Below are 17,182 nucleotides of genomic sequence, written 5' to 3'. Positions count from 1 at the left end.
TTCAATCGCCTCCAGGTAGCCATGATGAGATTTAGCCAATAAAATAAATCAGTTAAAGCAAAAAATCACCTTTTAAAAGGTGTAAGTGACACTCTGTCTACACACATGGCAGGCCTTCACATTAAACTGTGTGTGGGTGGGGCGTGTTGCCTAGGCGACGGAGGTGGAGTGGTGCAGTGGATGTGTAAGAACACTGCATAATGAGAATTGAATTTTTGTAAAAATCTGAGGCAAGGCAAGGTTTATTTCTTAAAACATGCAACATGAAGACCCCTGGTTTACGACAGGGAGAACCCATTGTGAAAAATGAAACCATGAAACTGGGGCAGTTGAGAGTGCTAGGTGATAAGGATGTTTAAAAAGGCTAGTAAAACAGGTAATCATTTTAACATTAGATAATTTGTAACCATTTTAAATTAGTTAAATTCCGCAAGTGGTTGTAGACTAAAAATTACTCAATCCCAATTAGGCAGGGGGGAAAAATAATTAAAACACAATTAACTGCTGCATGAACAAGTCATAGTTATTACCGTCACAATGCCTTAAAACAGTGATACAGCCAGATAATTAAAAACTAAACACAGCAATGATATGGAAACCACTGGTCAACATGATTCAATGTCTGAATAAAGCAGATTCACAGGTCAGCAAAAGCTGGTATTTTGTCCGTTTACAGGCTTAACGTTCCCACACACAGGTGTGAACAGGTGAACAAGCGTGAAGGGGGGTCCGCAAAAACAACTGAAACTCACCGTAAAAAAAAAAGGGAAAAAAAGTTACATTCACAATTTAAATGTTTGTGATTAACACCCCCTACCTGGCCATGTAAATGTGCCACCTGTGATGCATTTTTAAACCAGAGGCCCCACCGCGGGCGCAACTGTTCCAGCGCCAGGCAACAGTTTACCCGATGATTCATCTGCGCGATTGCATCAACAAGTCGTGAGCGTGCGGGAGCAGAAGTTGTGTGGAGCTTAGTGTAGATTAGCATCAAAACGCAAAACACAAGCAAGACTGCGAATGATCCGCCAACACATCTCTCGACAATTGCATGAGTGCAACTTAACTGATCGGCATAAAGACTTAGACCAGGGCTGAAAAACACTGTTCCTGGAGATCAACCTTCTTGTAGGTTTTCATTTCAACCTGAATTAAGTACACCTGATTCTAACAATTAGCAGCTCAAGTAGCTCTCTAGCTGAATGAGGTATGCTCTGTTAAGGTAGGAGTGAAACCTACAGGACGGTAGATCTCCAGGAACAGGGTTGGGCAGCCCTGCTCTAGCTGTTGAATGAGGTGTGCTTAGTCAGAGTTCGAGTGAAACCTATAGGATGGGTAGATATCCAGGAACAGGGTTGGACAGCCCTGCTCTAGCTGTTGAATGAGGTGTGCTTAGTCAGAGTTCGAGTGAAACCTACAGGATGGGTAGATATCCAGGAACAGGGTTGGGCAGCCCTGACTTGGACCAAAGTAATGTTACACACTATCCCTAAAGCAACTGAGAGCTGTAAAGGGGGAGATGAGAAGGGTTGCCAGGTGTTTGGGGCTCAGCTTGCACAGGTTATCCTCACACAGAGGGGCAGGTGCAGGAAACCAGGCTGCAGGTAAAGCCCCTAATTCCCCAGCCTCCCCCCAGGTGAAGTACTGCACTCCTTTAGTCTGCCGCTTTCCGCCCCCGGGCGCTCCGCGACGAGGGAGGGGGCGAGAGGGGAGCCAGCCGGAGAGCAGGGGCCCCGGGGCCTCCAGCGGTGACCTCCCATCTGCAGGTGCCGTTTTAAACACCGGATTAACAGTGACAACTTCCTGTGGACTCCAAGACTCTGGCTGGAGGGCTGAGCGCCGTGGAGCGGCTCGGAATTCCAGAGGTTTGGTGCGGTGCGCGGGTGGGGGGTGGGTGGTGCGGGACGCGTTTTCCACTCCAAGCCTGAGCTGCCCAACCCTGTTCCTGGAGATCTACAGTCCTGTCAAATTTCACTCCAACCCTGACAAAGCACACATTATTTAACAGCAAGATTGAGCTGCTAATCCATAGAATCAGGTGTGCCAAATCTGGGTTGAAATGAAAACCTGCAGGACGACAGATCTCTAGGAACAGGGTTTTGCAGGCCTGGTTAAAGTATTTATTCCTATTTGTATTGATGACATTTTAGAGATGCTGGATCCAAGTGGATCCGAGCTGGCGGAGGTGTGACGTCGTTCTTGGAATTTGTGCTGAATTAAGGTTGAAATGAAACCCTACAGGTCGGTAGGTCTCCAGGAACAGGGCTGGGCAGCCGTGGTCTACGCAGACGGAGGGGGGCTGCAGTGCTCGTGGGGAGCCGGGAGGCAGGTGAGCGGAGAGGTGGCTCTGTAAGCCAGCGCGCTCCGCTCTGACGCAGTGCATTTATCCCCTTCACGTCTCTCCGGCAACATGATATTCCAAAGAGATGGGTCACATGACAGGCCGGTCTCTTCGGAATTTGCGTTGCTAGAGAGACCGGTGGCGGTGGCGGTGGGGGATAAATTTAGCACGTTAGCCCCAGACTCGCAGCTCTGGCTGTTTATCCTGCGCTGTCCTACTTTAAGGGCCGGCTCTCCGCTTCCCCCTCCCAGAGCGGGAGACTGTCAGCGGGCGTGCTGACGAGGGGGCGCGGAGGGAAGGCCCAGGAGGGGGGGGGGGGACGTCGGCTCGAATGCACATAATGTGGCCTAAACACTCGCTTAATTACCCTGCGCGCGGTGCCCTAACCTTTCTCCTACGGGGACCGGTTATCACAGCCCGACTCGCACACAGAGACGCCTGGGGTCTAGAGCTGCTCTCCGCACCGACACGGCGTGCACGAACCACCACTCAACCCTCGACACGACGCTGAATTTCTTTTAAACGGGCGGTAGCCGTTGAAAAACCCACCAATGGGGAAAGAAAAACACAAAGAACCCATAACATGCAGCGCCTGAGTGCGGCGTTCCCTCAGAGATGCACTCTGGGATAGACTGTCTGCATGACTAGCAGCACACTACAAGCAGCACTTACCATGCCCATACTGTAAAAACCGAAGGAGGAGGGGGGCGGGGGTATTTCGTGATTACTGTGGCAGCTCCACGCTCCCGTCCCACGCCCCGCTGGAAGCTGGGATGCGTCCCCCGCCCCCCCGTCCCGCCTCCTCGCTTTGAGGGGCGAGTGGCTTCCCCTCGGGCAGGATTACGGCGGCGTGTAATTCTATAAAGGCCTCTAACGCCGACGCCGGAACGACACCCTAAAGCTTCATTACATCCGTAATGCGTCCCGCTCAAACCATAACCGACTCCCGCCCGCTTTAATGAGGACTCCGCGTCGGAGCGGGCTGCTCTCTATAAACGCCGGTCACAGCGCCTTATGGGCGTCGGACGAGGTCGCGCCGGCCGCCATAAAGACGGAGCGAAGAGGCGATTATGAGACGGAGGATACTTTTGAAACAATCCCGCTAGGAAAAAGATGGCGTGCCGCAAAAAGCTCAAGAGTTGCCACTCGACGGTCGGCTGTTGAACGGGAGCACGTGCGCCATAAGCACCACAAGGCAAACAGGAAGAGACCCGGGATGGAACCATCCGTTCAAAAAATTTGCTAAGTGCAAAAGGAGAAAGACAGGACAATGGGAAATGGCTCTATGTGAGATGACTGAACGCATTAGCCCAATGATGGGGAGCACCAAAGACCCATTTCATGCCAGAAAAAAACCTGACCTGTAGCTTGTTCAAAAACGGAGTGGTGATTTACACCGCTGCTGCGCTGGCCACCCGAAGTTTACAGAATGACTGACGTCGTATCAGTGGTACTTAAGCATCACTTCATGATCACTTTGAGGGCACTTCGGGATGCGAACAACACCGGTTGCCATTTTGCAGCAGCCCTCTTAAATCCAAACTCTTATTGTCAATACCAAGATTTCCTGAAACCTTAATCCGCAAAAGAGACCCAAACAGACCAGGCTAAAACCCCTGAAAGCCGTCGACACTGCAGCCAGCAGAGTGTGTGGAGAAACACAGGTGAGGATTTCAATAAGAGCCCAAGGCCTGGGCACAGGCTGCAGCCGCACCCATACAACCTCACGCAGCCTGGTGATCACCATCCAGGAAGAGGGATAAATACACAGACTTTTGGGGGCCTGAGGCAAATAATAATCATTTGGGGGCCCCTCCAAAACATTGGCACCTTCTGATTCTTCTGCTTGGAAACCAATGCTGCTGTTGCTGGTGCATCTAGGGGGACCGCAGTGCCTGGTCTTCCTCAAGCAACTCGACTGACACGGCTCCACTTCAAACATTAACTCCCGACGAACCTCGGAGCCAAGGTATTTTACTGCGTCATCGCTGCGTCTCGTCCTCCTGACGGTTAAGTGCCTCGGAGGGTAATTCGCATTCATAACATGCAACACGGAAGCCACATTTACGCAGTTTATCGTCGTCGCCAGTTTATGTCAGGTCTGAGCGAATACCTGAACGGGAGGTTTGTCAAAGCTCATTTCTGAGACAAAGCCTTCACTTCTTCTTCGTGCACTTTACTCTGCTTGCCAGCCCCAATGAAGCAGCAGAAGAATGATTCAATACACACATCTCTACGATCCAACAACACCTCGCAATTACTTTAATGATGAAGGACTCACCCAACATAAGCACATCTAGGCAAGTGCCAACAACCACATGAAAACGAAAGCTTGCCGACTTTAGAACTCCAAACACACGTTTAATTTGTGATACAACACTAGAACAAGGACAATGCTTCGATCCGGCTAGGTTGTTCCTCAGGCCTTTCCCATTTCCATATCATCTCAGCCAGGCACCTAATCTCAGGGTGTGCATGTGATTATTTACCCACTTCAAGTACCACCTAAGCCAGGGAAAAACAAGAAATCGCAACTGCACGTGACATTTCAGAGTCGAAAAGCCGTTCGATACTGGAAACGTTTGGTGTAGAAGCTCCAGCTGTCTGAGGACTATGCACCAGGGCTTTCAAACTTCAGAGGAGACCTTTAGGGTGAACGGCAAGCGTGTAAAACTTTTTCCCGAGCCGGGATCTCAACGGATGAGAACACAGGAGCCGGTGAGGAGGGGCGGGGGAACGGGGGAAGGGGCACCAGGTGTTGGGGTGGGGGCCGCTGGGAGCCGCTGGGAAACCCAGAAGGGTGGGGCACTCACGCTCAGGTGAGCCGGGACACACCAGCCCAGTGAGAGAGGAGGAGGAGGAGGAGGAGGAAGAAGATAAAAAAGGTGAGCGGTCTGGCAGAACGCCAGGATGAGCTGCACACCGGCGCACCCTCGAGGGGACCGCAGCACTTTCGGTTTTCGAACGCCGTCGGCCAACTATGCGACCGCGGCCAGCACGTGAGCACGAACCGAAAACGGGCTGCATCCGATGCTCGCTGCAGGACCGGCTGCTGAGACCGGGGGGGAAGGGGGAAGAGGAACTACCACTCCACACGGCGATAGATTCAGTGCTTCACCATCTGCTCTGCGTGCAGGGTCAGGCACTGCTGGCCCATGCAGGACAGAGCGCTAACACAGAGAGGCCTCCGCATCGACGGCCTTTCTGCAGTACACCTCACCTGACAGTACATAGGAGCGTTGAGCTGTAGCGTGCAGTTGTAGTTTCTCTCTCAGCAGTGATCCCAGAGGCACTTTCAGAATGCCAGAGCACCGTGCGCAGCCTGAATAGGTACACTACAACGATAATTATCGAATGCAATAATGGTCATCTCCACCATGCCGTGTATTGCCTCTTTTTGTTTTTTCTTCTTCTTTAATTACAGCTGATGCCGCAGTAAACATCCACACTTCAGAGGCTGTGTGAAATGCTACCGGGGCAAAATCGTCAACCGCTGTTATCTAGCGGGTGTTTTTACGACAGCCAACCAGCAGCAAGGTCGCACAGTTTCCATGTGATCGTGTGATGCTCTTTTCTCAATAACAAGGGAACTGCAAGGTAAATAAGATAAGTGGTGACGTTTACCCAGAAGCGTTTTACGCGGTCTGACGACTGTAAATCCTCCACGAAGCTGATGCACTGACACGGCTTACCGCTGTAACCATTTCGGCCTTTTCAAACGCGTCTTCAGACAAAACAGCTCTACAGGGTTAAACCAGGTTATGGTTTTGTTTTTTTGGTCTTTTCATAGCACCCCCCCTTCCTCCCCCATTTATATGCTTAAGAGATTTCTGACTGATACGTTTCCACCGACTTACAGTGTAGTGCTCTACTAAGAAAAGACCCCATCAAGGCTTGCACATTCACTTGCAGAAGGCCAAACTTTGCTTATTTTTCCACTTCAAGAACTTTAACCCCTTGTGGGCAGATGCAACTTGCGCGTTACATCTCCCATAATAGATGGATGTGATGCCAGTGTTGTATTTGATCATATGACCTTTTTTCAAGACACATGACCGTTGAAATGCATTGTGATTCCTAGGCCTTTCTATAGGGCCATAACGTTTATTTGCTGTAAAAGGGTTTTGTGCTAGAGGCACCCCACCAGAGCACTCAACTGAGGGAGACGCAATAAAATGGTCACCTACGAAGCAAACGACAAACGCATCAGAAATCTCCAAAGTTGGCCATTCATTCATGATTTCTCTTCCACAAATCCGACCCGCACATATTTTAAAAATTCATAAAAAAATTTTAAGGGGGTTTTCCAAAACATGAGCGAGCTGGAACTTTTGAAGCAGAAGCCTAACTAAAATACAATGCGCTTGATGTTTTTATAGCTAAATATTAATGGCAGGGGACCAGTCGCCTTCCACCACATAAAAGGCTTGACTGCTCAAGTAGCCGGATATTCAACATGGAAATTAAATATCAAAGTATTCTTTCTTCTAACCAAAACAATGCTTACTAGTCAAGTTCAGGCCACAATACACATGTACTCCCTTTTTTGTTTTTTGAAAACATTCATGGAGACGCGCAATGTTTTTTGTTTTTTTAAAAGGAGCAAATTCTTGTGTAAAAAAAGTCTTATGTAATACAACCACCAATTTTTACAACAAACTATTTAATAAAAAAAATGGTGATGGCGGTATTTTAATTGACTGCAATCATTCTATGGAACTGCCCAGCATCAACCCGTACGGCGGACATTTCTCATTCATTATTACTGATGCTTCTCACAAGCGGACATTTCCATCGCCTTAAAATAAGCATCTACAAGGTGCTCCGTGCATCCAACTGGCAGCTTTCCAAAGGCAATCCCATTAACGTCAGGCTGGAATGCTAATGAGACGATATCATCAGAGCCCAGTTTGACAAGTTGGAAGAAGCTCCACTCCCTTTGTGAAATGACTGTTTGATCAACGCACCGTGCGGCAGGGCCTCATAAGATCCTAGTGTATTCTTCTTGTCACAATCTTTCCGTACTTACTTTATAATTGCTTCAAAAAAGCGGTCACTTAACGGCCGAATGAGTTGCACTGCAACAGTTGCAGTTGCAACAAAATCCAAGAGAGGAATTAAGTGAGTCTTAAGCACATCTACTTAAAGGAACATCGACTGTACGTGTTACTCCGGTTTAGTCCGCAGTGTGTGAAACTCCAAAAACATACGACAGCGCATATGGCCGTATGGCCCACGGACGAAAGAATGAATGAGTTCAGGTAGAATAACATCCTTCAGCGTCTTATCTGCTGTGAAAGTATTTATAGCCCTAGAAAGACTTTCAGGACGGGTTCCAGGAAGCAGGAAATGCCATTGTTCCTGATGCGTGGCTCAGACGGCACGGAGCGGTGTCAACCCACCTCCGCTCTCACGGCGGGCGAGAGAGGGGTCCTGTGGGCGAGAGAGGGGTCCTGTGGGTGAGCGAGGGGTCCCTGTGGGCGAGAGAGGGGTCCCTGTGGGCGAGAGAGGGGTCCTGTGGGCGAGCGAGGGGTCCCTGTGGGCGAGAGAGGGGTCCTGTGGGTGAGCGAGGGGTCCCTGTGGGCGAGAGAGGGGTCCTGTGGGCGAGAGAGGGGGTCCCTGTGGGCGAGAGAGGGGTCCCTGTGGGCGAGCGAGGGGTCCCTGTGGGTGAGAGAGGGGTCCCTGTGGGCGAGAGAGGGGTCCTGTGGGCGAGAGAGGGGTCCCTGTGGGTGAGAGAGGGGTCCCTGTGGGTGAGAGAGGGGTCCCTGTGGGCGAGCGCAGATACGGGCCGGTAATGAGCCCTCTGCTGCAAATGCTTATAGGCACACTGGCACAAAGGAATGTGGGACACAGAGAGAGGGAGAGGGAGAGGGAGAGGGAGAGAGGGAGAGAGAAAGAGGTGGAGAGAAAGAGAGAGGGGGGGGAGAGAGGGAGAGGGAGAGAATGACAGAGGCAGAGAGCAATGTCCCAGAGGGCCTTTCAGGCGTTTGAAGCCCGCCACTGAGAGCAGCCCAGAAAGAGAAAAGAACAAAGCGGTCTGACACTGCGGTTGTGTCGACCGTTTCAGAACACTGGCCCGCACTCCACTCTGGTTGCGGGAGTGCGAGCGGGAAAGCAGACCCACGCTCCTCTCTGCCTGACCCGGGCCGCCCCGCCGATGCCAAACGCAGACTACACAAACACACAGCAGATGAAGCCGGGGGTTAAACCAGCGGCGGCCCTGCAGGTTAATCACCGGCCCGCGCGCACACGAGTCGCATTCCTGCTGGGGGGGGGGGGGGGAGGGGGGGGGGGGCACCTGTGCATTCCAGGAGACAGTGGCAGGATATCTCAAGTCTTTATTCTCCACTTTCCTCTTCAACCAGCGCCGTGTACGATATTCCAGATGCCCTAAGATCCAGAACAAGCCGGTCCCTCCCAGCTATGAGAGCTTTATAAGCGAGAGAAAGCGTTATAAATGCCATAGAGCAGGCCTGTGCCGCTAATAGCCTCAATTTAGTCTGCAAAGCACAAAAAATACCGGGGGTGGGGGGTTTACAGTCGGCATCGGAGCAGCGAGACGCACATCTGGATGGCGATAAGAAAATTAAGCGGAGCCTGGTAAGCCGCGCCAGCGTCGCGCCCGTGTTTTCACCCGCCCGAGTCTCGCCGTCTTATCGAAGCGCGCAGACGCGGAGAGTAAATCCTGCCCACCAGATAGGAAGCCCCCCGCCCCCGCCCCACCCCCCGCCCCCGCCCCCCTCGGTAATAAACTTACAAGAACGGCACCGAGGGAACGGGAGGCGTGCGCACAAAAATCTGCCCCGAACCCCTCCTCTGCAAGCGCAACCTGTCAAAAAATGCTCGCCTCGTAACTAAGGTATCAGCGCACAGCTCTCTCCTGCAAAAATATTTGCTGAGGCAACAGCTCTCTTAATGTAACAAGTGATTAATAACAGGGGGGGGGGGGCTGGTTAAAAAAAAAAAAAAAGCCAAACAAACGATTAATCAAACTTTGCGGAGGATTAAGACTATCAGAGTCCTCTTTATTCAAAATTAAACGGATTCTTCTAATCTGTGAACGCAACGTAGGAGTGTAGCACACATTCCTTTGTAAAATAGCTTAATGTTTCGGCCTAAATCGATTCATAATACACTCAAAACCAGTTCTGAACTTGGACCTGGGAAACAAGCCTTAGGTTCCATTAAGCCAAGGACTGGACCAAGCGCGTCACCACACACTTCCAGCTACAGGATTAAAATTCCTCCCGCTGAGCGCTTGCACACACATTTGCGGTCCAAACAGCCTTGTTTCCACTGGAGCGCTTCAAAACGAGAGCGGTCCAAAGCTCAGTGTCATGGCTGCCAAAATAGCGTCAATGTTCTTTTTGCTGGTTGTTGTTTTGTTTGTTTTTTTATTATTTTTTTACCAAAATTATTTCCGTACACTGGCGAAAAGCCCACCTTTTCTTAGTGGGGGTTTTGTTTGCTTTTAAGTGAATCAAACAGATGCCGTTTGACAGTACTGCGAAGATAAAAACCACACAATTGGCACATAAAGTAGCATTTGTTAGAGACAAAAACTTGACTTGTATACCCACTTACATTCAAGTTTGTTGTTCGAAATAAAATTCATGTTTTATTTTGAAGGGGTCCAATTTGTTAAGAGAAATGTTTCAAAGAGGTGTGTCAAGTAAATTACTCATTAATTCCCTCCTCAGCCAGTGCATTAAAAGCTATGTAACAAGAAGGTTAAAAGTTCATACAAGGGCGAGCGTGAAGAATCGATATGTATTCACTTATATATCACTTTGTTTATAAACAGAAAAACAGCCAAAAAAAAGATGACTGATAACATGGGAAGTCTCATCACCTGGCAGTACTGTAATAGGGCAGCAGGTAAAAATGATGCTCAAGGATTTCAGCTTGCAAATGCTTTTCACACAAAACTATGGGAATTATCAAATCACCACTTAACATTTTAACATTGCCGTTGTCACACGATGCAGCTTATTGAAAAGTATTCAGCTCTGTCAAGTATTTCCATTAATAGCAGTTTTGTTGCATTACATACTCCAAGAAAACAGTGTATGAAGAGTGCTTCAAGGTTGTAGTCAAGTCAAGGACAAGTGCAGGATTAAGTGTTCGTGCTGACAGGCAGTATTCAGCAGTAAAACATTTGAAAAGTAAGATTTCTTTCTGTGTGCTTGCGTGTTGGAGACACTGCACTGTCCTAAAACACACTCCCTCTTTACCAAGACAGGTAAGGATATATTTATAAATGTATTTATTGACTTAATTTTTTGAAGCCATATGACAACTTAACTATTTATATCAAGGACATTTTCCCTGCATTAGGAGTTAATTAGGAATAATGATCACCATTCTGATCAAAAGTCAAAGTGTACAGAATGAAAAAGCAGCTAAATTTAGCAGTCAGAGTTCAGTTGCCTTCAGACTGCTGGACTAGCGGCAGTTCTCTTGACTCTGCTCCTGCGCTATGAACCTGATCAAGTCCACACTGTAGTGCGAGACGATCATTGCCTGGGAGGAGGCCGGGCACCCAACTGCAACCGGCGATTCAAGTCAACACGACCACCGACCAATCAGAGCGCGCTGGTCGAACCAATCACAGTGCAAGAAACGCATCCACGCAACATAAGTTCCAGGTGTTCTAGAGACCACAGCTGCACAGACCTCAGTGTTGAGTGCAAAGGGGCGGAGCACCTTACCTCTTGTTGATTGGCTTCTCATCCTTCTCGTAGGGCTTGACGAACCACTTGCCGATTCGGACGAAGCCCCGGTTCATGAGGCAGCGCTCCAGCAGGTTGTGGATGGCCTTGAAGAGCAGCGTGCGACACTCATACGAGAGGCCGCTCTCCCAGACCCCGTCCTCTTCGGCTGCGGAGGGGAGAAATGAGGCGGACCGCGGTTAGGCCCATGGGGAACGCCAGCAAAGCTCAATCACATCTGCATGCTTTCCTCTCACTAAAGTGCCTTCTCAGTAATGGCGGCAATAAAGAGGTAGGACAATGTCTCCTCCAAATGGTAGTCACGCGTTTTAGATCGATGCGGCCTGAAGGGTTGAAGTGGCAAGGGGAACAACTTGCAGCCTGAAACAAAAGACAAAATGCAGGCTTCCAATTTGCAGTCACTGTGATTTCAGCACACTGGTGATTCGGTTTCAGACAAAATTACAGAGGATGCTGACACATTGGGCCAAAAGATCCTAAAATCGAGTGAGAGTGGGGAGTCACTTGCCAGTCCCTTCACAAAGTCAGTCACAGGGCAAAGTGACAACCCTGCATTAGCACCTCTTTGCGAGGAGGAGAAAAAAAAAAAAAAAAAAGTGTACAATTTTCGATTTTACACCCAACCATGTCTTTTACGCTGAGTTCAGGAGTTCACAAACAACTTGTGCAGAGGCAGGCCGTCACAACAATTCAAATAAATGGAGGGGAGTCCCAAATTCTCAACAGCTTCGGAAGGGAACTATCTGCTCCTGCAAGACAGCCTGCATTTTCAGCCAATGGGCACTGTTACTAGATCTACTTACATCAAATAAAAACAGACAAATACTGCATTTCTCAAAAGTAATGAGTTGCATTTCCGCTTTTTTGGAACTTGTTGTGGCTTTTGAAAAAGACCGATATCTGTACTGGCTTATAGCAGGACCATGTCAGCAATTGAAAACAGCTTGCAAACTTTGTTCAAAATACAAGTTCTTTTGAAACTCCCACAACATCCAACAGTGACACTACATACTCTGGAGAATTTAGCTATGGGAATTAAATTTAAATACTTTTCAGGCAGATATTTTCCATCTACAGTTGCAGGATGTTCAACAGCATCATCAATGACAGGGAAGCCCCCAAATGCTTAGTACTCTGACTCAATGTGGAACATTTTACGATTTTCTCGACACAATGACAGGCCGATTTGTCCTTGCAAAGTACTGGAGTAAAGCCCGTTTTTTTTTGGTCTTTTTAAGACCCACAGAGCATTTTACCAGCATTATTTCACACAGAACACCGGGACAGGAATAAGTAAAAAAGCAACGAGTATCGGTCTCTTTCCAATAGGCTAATCATCAGCCTTTAGTAGACCGATTGGTTAAAGACCAAGTTGATAAGTTTCATGTAGCCATTCTTGGAAACAAAGACAAATGGACAAAGATTGTGCATGACTTCTAAGATGCAGTCTACCAAAACACGTAGCCGTAAGCCTACAGCTTTGCGTCACTCGTGTGCAGGGCACCCAAGGAGACGGAGGACAACAATAAGAAAGATAAATGGAAAATAAATGCGCTAAACTAAGCTAAACACCTCTGACACTCGACGGCGGTTCCAAACCAAAAGAGAGAGGACGACAACTAAAAGCATAAAGGTGCGACACACACAGGAGAAATGTGTGAGAGGCCCGCACGGCATGATCTTATCTCCGCAAGCTACACCTGCATGCGCAACCTGCCTCGGCACACAAAGACTACGGCTGCGCTGCCGGAGACAGGCCATTGATGATTTGTAGGCCATCCGACATGAACGTGACATTTTTGTGAACTACTTTCACGGCTGTGAGCCTGCCTCTAGAATAGAGAGCGGCGTGACACGAGGGCGAGCGAGCCGGCGTGACGCGAGGGCGAGCGAGCGGCGTGACGCGAGGGCGAGCGAGCCAGCGGGGCCGAGGCCGGGCTTGTGCCTTTCGCCACGGCCGCTTCCAGTCGCTGTCGCTCGCTCGTCTTTCTGGAATCAGGGAGAACATTCAGAACTAAACTTGGCTAAAGTGGTATCGGGTGTGCTCCCAACTCCCTGAATCCACAGCAAACCCAGAGTGGGACGGCCACCAATTCGGCAGATGGATTCGACATTTCGTCACGTGAACCAATGCAGAACACGGACTGGAAAAAGACCTTGTGCACTCTGTTCTTGTATTTCAAGCAGAGCTGTACGCTAAAACAAATTTGCCCAATGAGCGTGTGCTACCACATCACCAATACATCCCAATTAGCAGGTGTTCCTAAATGATATTTCCAGTTAGCACACTACTGGAAATGGTCCTGTAGAGCCCTGTAAAGTATTCATTAAGCCAGTGTTCCCATGCTTTGACAAACAGGGTGGGAAAAAAAATGCAACTTCTTTTTCAAGTAGGCAATTTCTAAACAGGAGAGCTGTGACGGCCTGTTTGTTCTGTACAGATATTCACTTCAATCTCCCTTTTGATTGACAGCCCACTAAACAGTCCCACCATTCCAGTCCAAACACATAAAAAGCCATGGTGGCCTGGTTTCCCAATAATCATATCTAAATGACCAGCAAATTACCACGACCTTCATCTTCCTGCAGTAAGCACCATAAGAACTCTTCTGCTATCATAATTCAAAACAATTTAAAATATCGCGAGTAAAACGGGCTCGACTTCACGGTTTGCTTCGGTTACTTCGTGTCACTGACAAATGATGATGCCGACTGCACCGGATCTGCAAGACTTGGCAAAGCCGGGATGTCAAACAGACCAAAAACCAAAGCATTTTAATTACCCCATCAGCCCTCTAAAATATTCACCAACAAGCCCCGTGAAAAATGGCTTTTTGGAAGGCAGCTGCCTACTTGACACCCACGCTGTGAGAAAAAAAGGATCTTAAACTTGCATGAAACAGACAGGAAATTCAAACCAGATCCATATCACAATAACGCGGGGATTAAGCCGCTGAAATATTGAAGCTCTCCGAACCGCACGTGATGTTTGCCAGGCGGATTGGCAGGTCTGACGCCACGGCAGGGCTTTTATTAATTCATTCCCTCATCCGGTTCACAAACGCAATTTGTTGCAATATCTGAAATTTACACCTGCCTTATCCTCTCTCCCACCCGCTTTTTTAAAGTTGTCTTTTGAGCCGTAATTTGGAAGGAACCGAAACCTTTGCCGCGGAGGTTCCTTATTTTGGTGTGCAGCTAGCTCTGCCCACACACATCCTTCTGAAATTGATGCAAGGGCCGTATTAATGTCTACAGGGCGGACAGTTGGAAGCAACACTATATGACGACTGGAAAATGGTGGCATGTACGCACTTGCTGTTGGAATAAAAACTGACAAGCACTTGAAACTTCCAACAGGACCCCATGGGGGGGGAATACAATATAAAATAATGGAGTGCAGAATAAAATGCACAATTTCTCAAACGATTCCCTCTACGCTCCTCATGCAGATATTCCAGACTCCTAAATTTGTGCCTTTACCTCCGCAAATGAAAATGAACCAATGCCACGACTTTTAGTGCTAACGTTTCAAAGTCACTGCAACTACAAAAATATCAACAATAGTCCAGCCAAAAGTGTGCCAAAATGAGCCTTTTCTACTGAGCATGATTAAACAATTCTGGTTTTGAGCTGAATATGGCTACTTAAACCAGGTGAATTCTTAACTCAACACAAGGGAAAACTTAATTAATGGCTTAAATTCTGGAGCTATGCTTCATATAAATTATCTTCAATAAATCTACATGGAACAAATTATATCAAAGCAAACGGCTAAACCTCAATCAGCACAGTGCTTGTTGGGTAATGCTGTTTGCGAAGGGTAAAATGGTTATCTGACTTAAACGGACTTTATAAAATAAAGACAATTACAAATAAAAACACAGCTTTTCCCACTGTCAGCACTCATTTGAATAGGCAACACAATTCTGCTCATTGGCACGCTGTTCCACCTACTCATATTCTGTATGACCATCCAGGAAGTATGTTTAAACAGGTGAACACAACGGTTAAATTCCAGATCATGGACCTCAGTGGGGTAGCAATGGCAAAAATATCATCGTCATTCCACTCAAAAATCTCAATGCAAGGATTTCCCACTGAGAATCAAGACTGGGTAAACTCAACCAAATCATCAATGAGCCAAAAGACCCAGCTCATAACTACACGCTGAAATGACCTTAAAGAACACTGCAGTGCAGTGAACTAACTAACTTCATCCCATATGACCATGTAATGACTTCAAAACTTGTACTTGTTTCAACTGGCTGCCGATTTCCGCTTACTTTGAAGTTAATCATAATAAAATTAGCGAAGGCACTTCGGCGATTAATGTTCATCTACCAGGGGGTCTTTTGTTCAGACATCCGAGGAGCATCACTCCACACACCATTCAGTCTCAGAAGGGGTGCGTGGTGCAGTTCCTCTCCAGGGCCGCTGGGAAGGCAGCTTGCATTCGGAAAAGTCTTTAGACTTTTTTTCATTACTATTCCACATCACATTATCATTATGGGATTAACCAGCAAAACACCATGAACAGAATTTATTTTTGAGGAAAGTTTGACAGTTTATATGTCCCAAGAAGTCAATATTCACGTCCAACAGACACACACACAGCAAATGGGGGAGAGAAGTACCAAGTAATTTTACAAACAACATCACGAACACTCAACACAAGTATAAACAAATTATTTGGGACGTAATTTCACTTTAAGAAGCTTCCCAAAGGCTTTTTTAGTGTTAAGCGCGACGTCCCCATGTGACAGGAGAACAGAGAATGGTCCCCTTTCGCCCTTTCGTATGCGCGGCTGACAAAAGGACTTCTGAGAAAATGACAAAGGGGAAGGTGAAATAATAATGATCTGGAACTCTATACTGGCACAGAGCTTTCAGAGAAACGCCAGGGCCTCGAGTATTTTAACAGAACCGAGAACGTCCACAGAATCGCCCTCCTTTCGGGGACGGGAGAAGGCAGAGGCGACGAAAATATTTACCCAGTCAGCTGAGGACATGCTTGCGAGATTTTTCTGAATGAGCAGAAAAAAAGGGCTTTCAAAACCGGGCAAACACAGAGAGTCTGGCGCAGGCTGGAACACTCGCGAGTTAGCAAACTAGCACGGCTCAGAGAGCAGATCCTGTAAACATGTCCCTTTTTTAAAGTCTTTTTAACCGATGGTAAAATCGCAAAACACTCAAAAGCCTGTTAAGAGAGCTAAGAAGCATGACTATAGAGGAACGGCCAACTGAGAGGTGCTGGCAGCGGAAAGCTGTTTGCAATCGTTTCACTCGGTACAATTATAATGGAGTCTCGTGGGGCTCCTCTCAAAAAACATGGACGCCGGCCACGCGTCGAAACGAGTCGGCCAACTATATTTTACATTTTGGCAGGGGGCTTCTGTCGGAGTTACACAAACACACATGTGCGCACACTTTCCAACAAACCGTGGAAACACCAGCAGGTAAATTAGGCAGTTAGCGAGTAGCACCGGAATGTCCATCCAAGTCCAACACTTGGGTCAAAACCACCTGGGAACCATGTCTGGAAACCCAGTCCGAGACCAAGAAACTACAACTCTGACTTGTGCTTTTAAAACAAATCTTTTTGGCACTTTATGTTTGTGAGAACTGGAGTCATCCATTCTTTTTTTTTGCCTAAGAGAGCAGCCGCTGAGACTCCTTCTGCAGGACTCATACACAGGAACAGAAATGTAAAAGCCTGAAATTCTAATTTAACCCCTAAAGCAAAAAGGATTCCAGCAACTGAACAGATAACTCGTCCTTGTTTCTCCGTTTCTCCCTTTCATAGGTCCAACGCCACAAAGCACCTCGAAACACTTTGACATGCAAAAATAAATAAATGCAACAAAAAAAGCAAGAGCCACGAGATTTAAGAACACACTTTCACATGTGCGCTTGCTGCCAGAAACCAAAAAAAAAAAAAAAAAAAAAAAAAAGGTCCACTTCATAAATAAATTGATACAAACTAATAACCAGAATTGTGGGCTGGGCTTAGAAGAAGAAAAATAAAGTCAATGTATTAAGGTCTAGCAGGGAAAAAATGACATTCCACTCAAAACAATAAAACATGTTTTAAAACAGACGGCTGAAA

At 47.7% G+C, this 17,182-nt stretch overlaps 1 protein-coding gene across 3 annotated transcripts in view; it reads right to left on the bottom strand.

Annotated features, from left to right (window-relative positions):
- med13a (mediator complex subunit 13a) overlaps nt 1-17,182 on the bottom strand; it is an 86,055-nt gene that overhangs the window by 52,049 nt on the left and 16,824 nt on the right. For all 3 annotated transcript variants that reach the window (XM_061247660.1, XM_061247662.1, XM_061247661.1), the window contains one exon: nt 11,053-11,221. In XM_061247660.1, coding sequence (XP_061103644.1) covers nt 11,053-11,221 — 169 coding nt within the window. The remainder of the gene's footprint in view (nt 1-11,052; nt 11,222-17,182) is intronic.

The sequence above is a fragment of the Conger conger genome, chromosome 7 (assembly GCF_963514075.1).
Source record: "Conger conger chromosome 7, fConCon1.1, whole genome shotgun sequence".
In the NCBI taxonomy this organism is placed as follows: Eukaryota; Metazoa; Chordata; class Actinopteri; order Anguilliformes; family Congridae; genus Conger; species Conger conger.
Note: the sequence above shows the minus strand (reverse complement) of the source record. Positions and strands in the feature narration are given on the sequence as shown.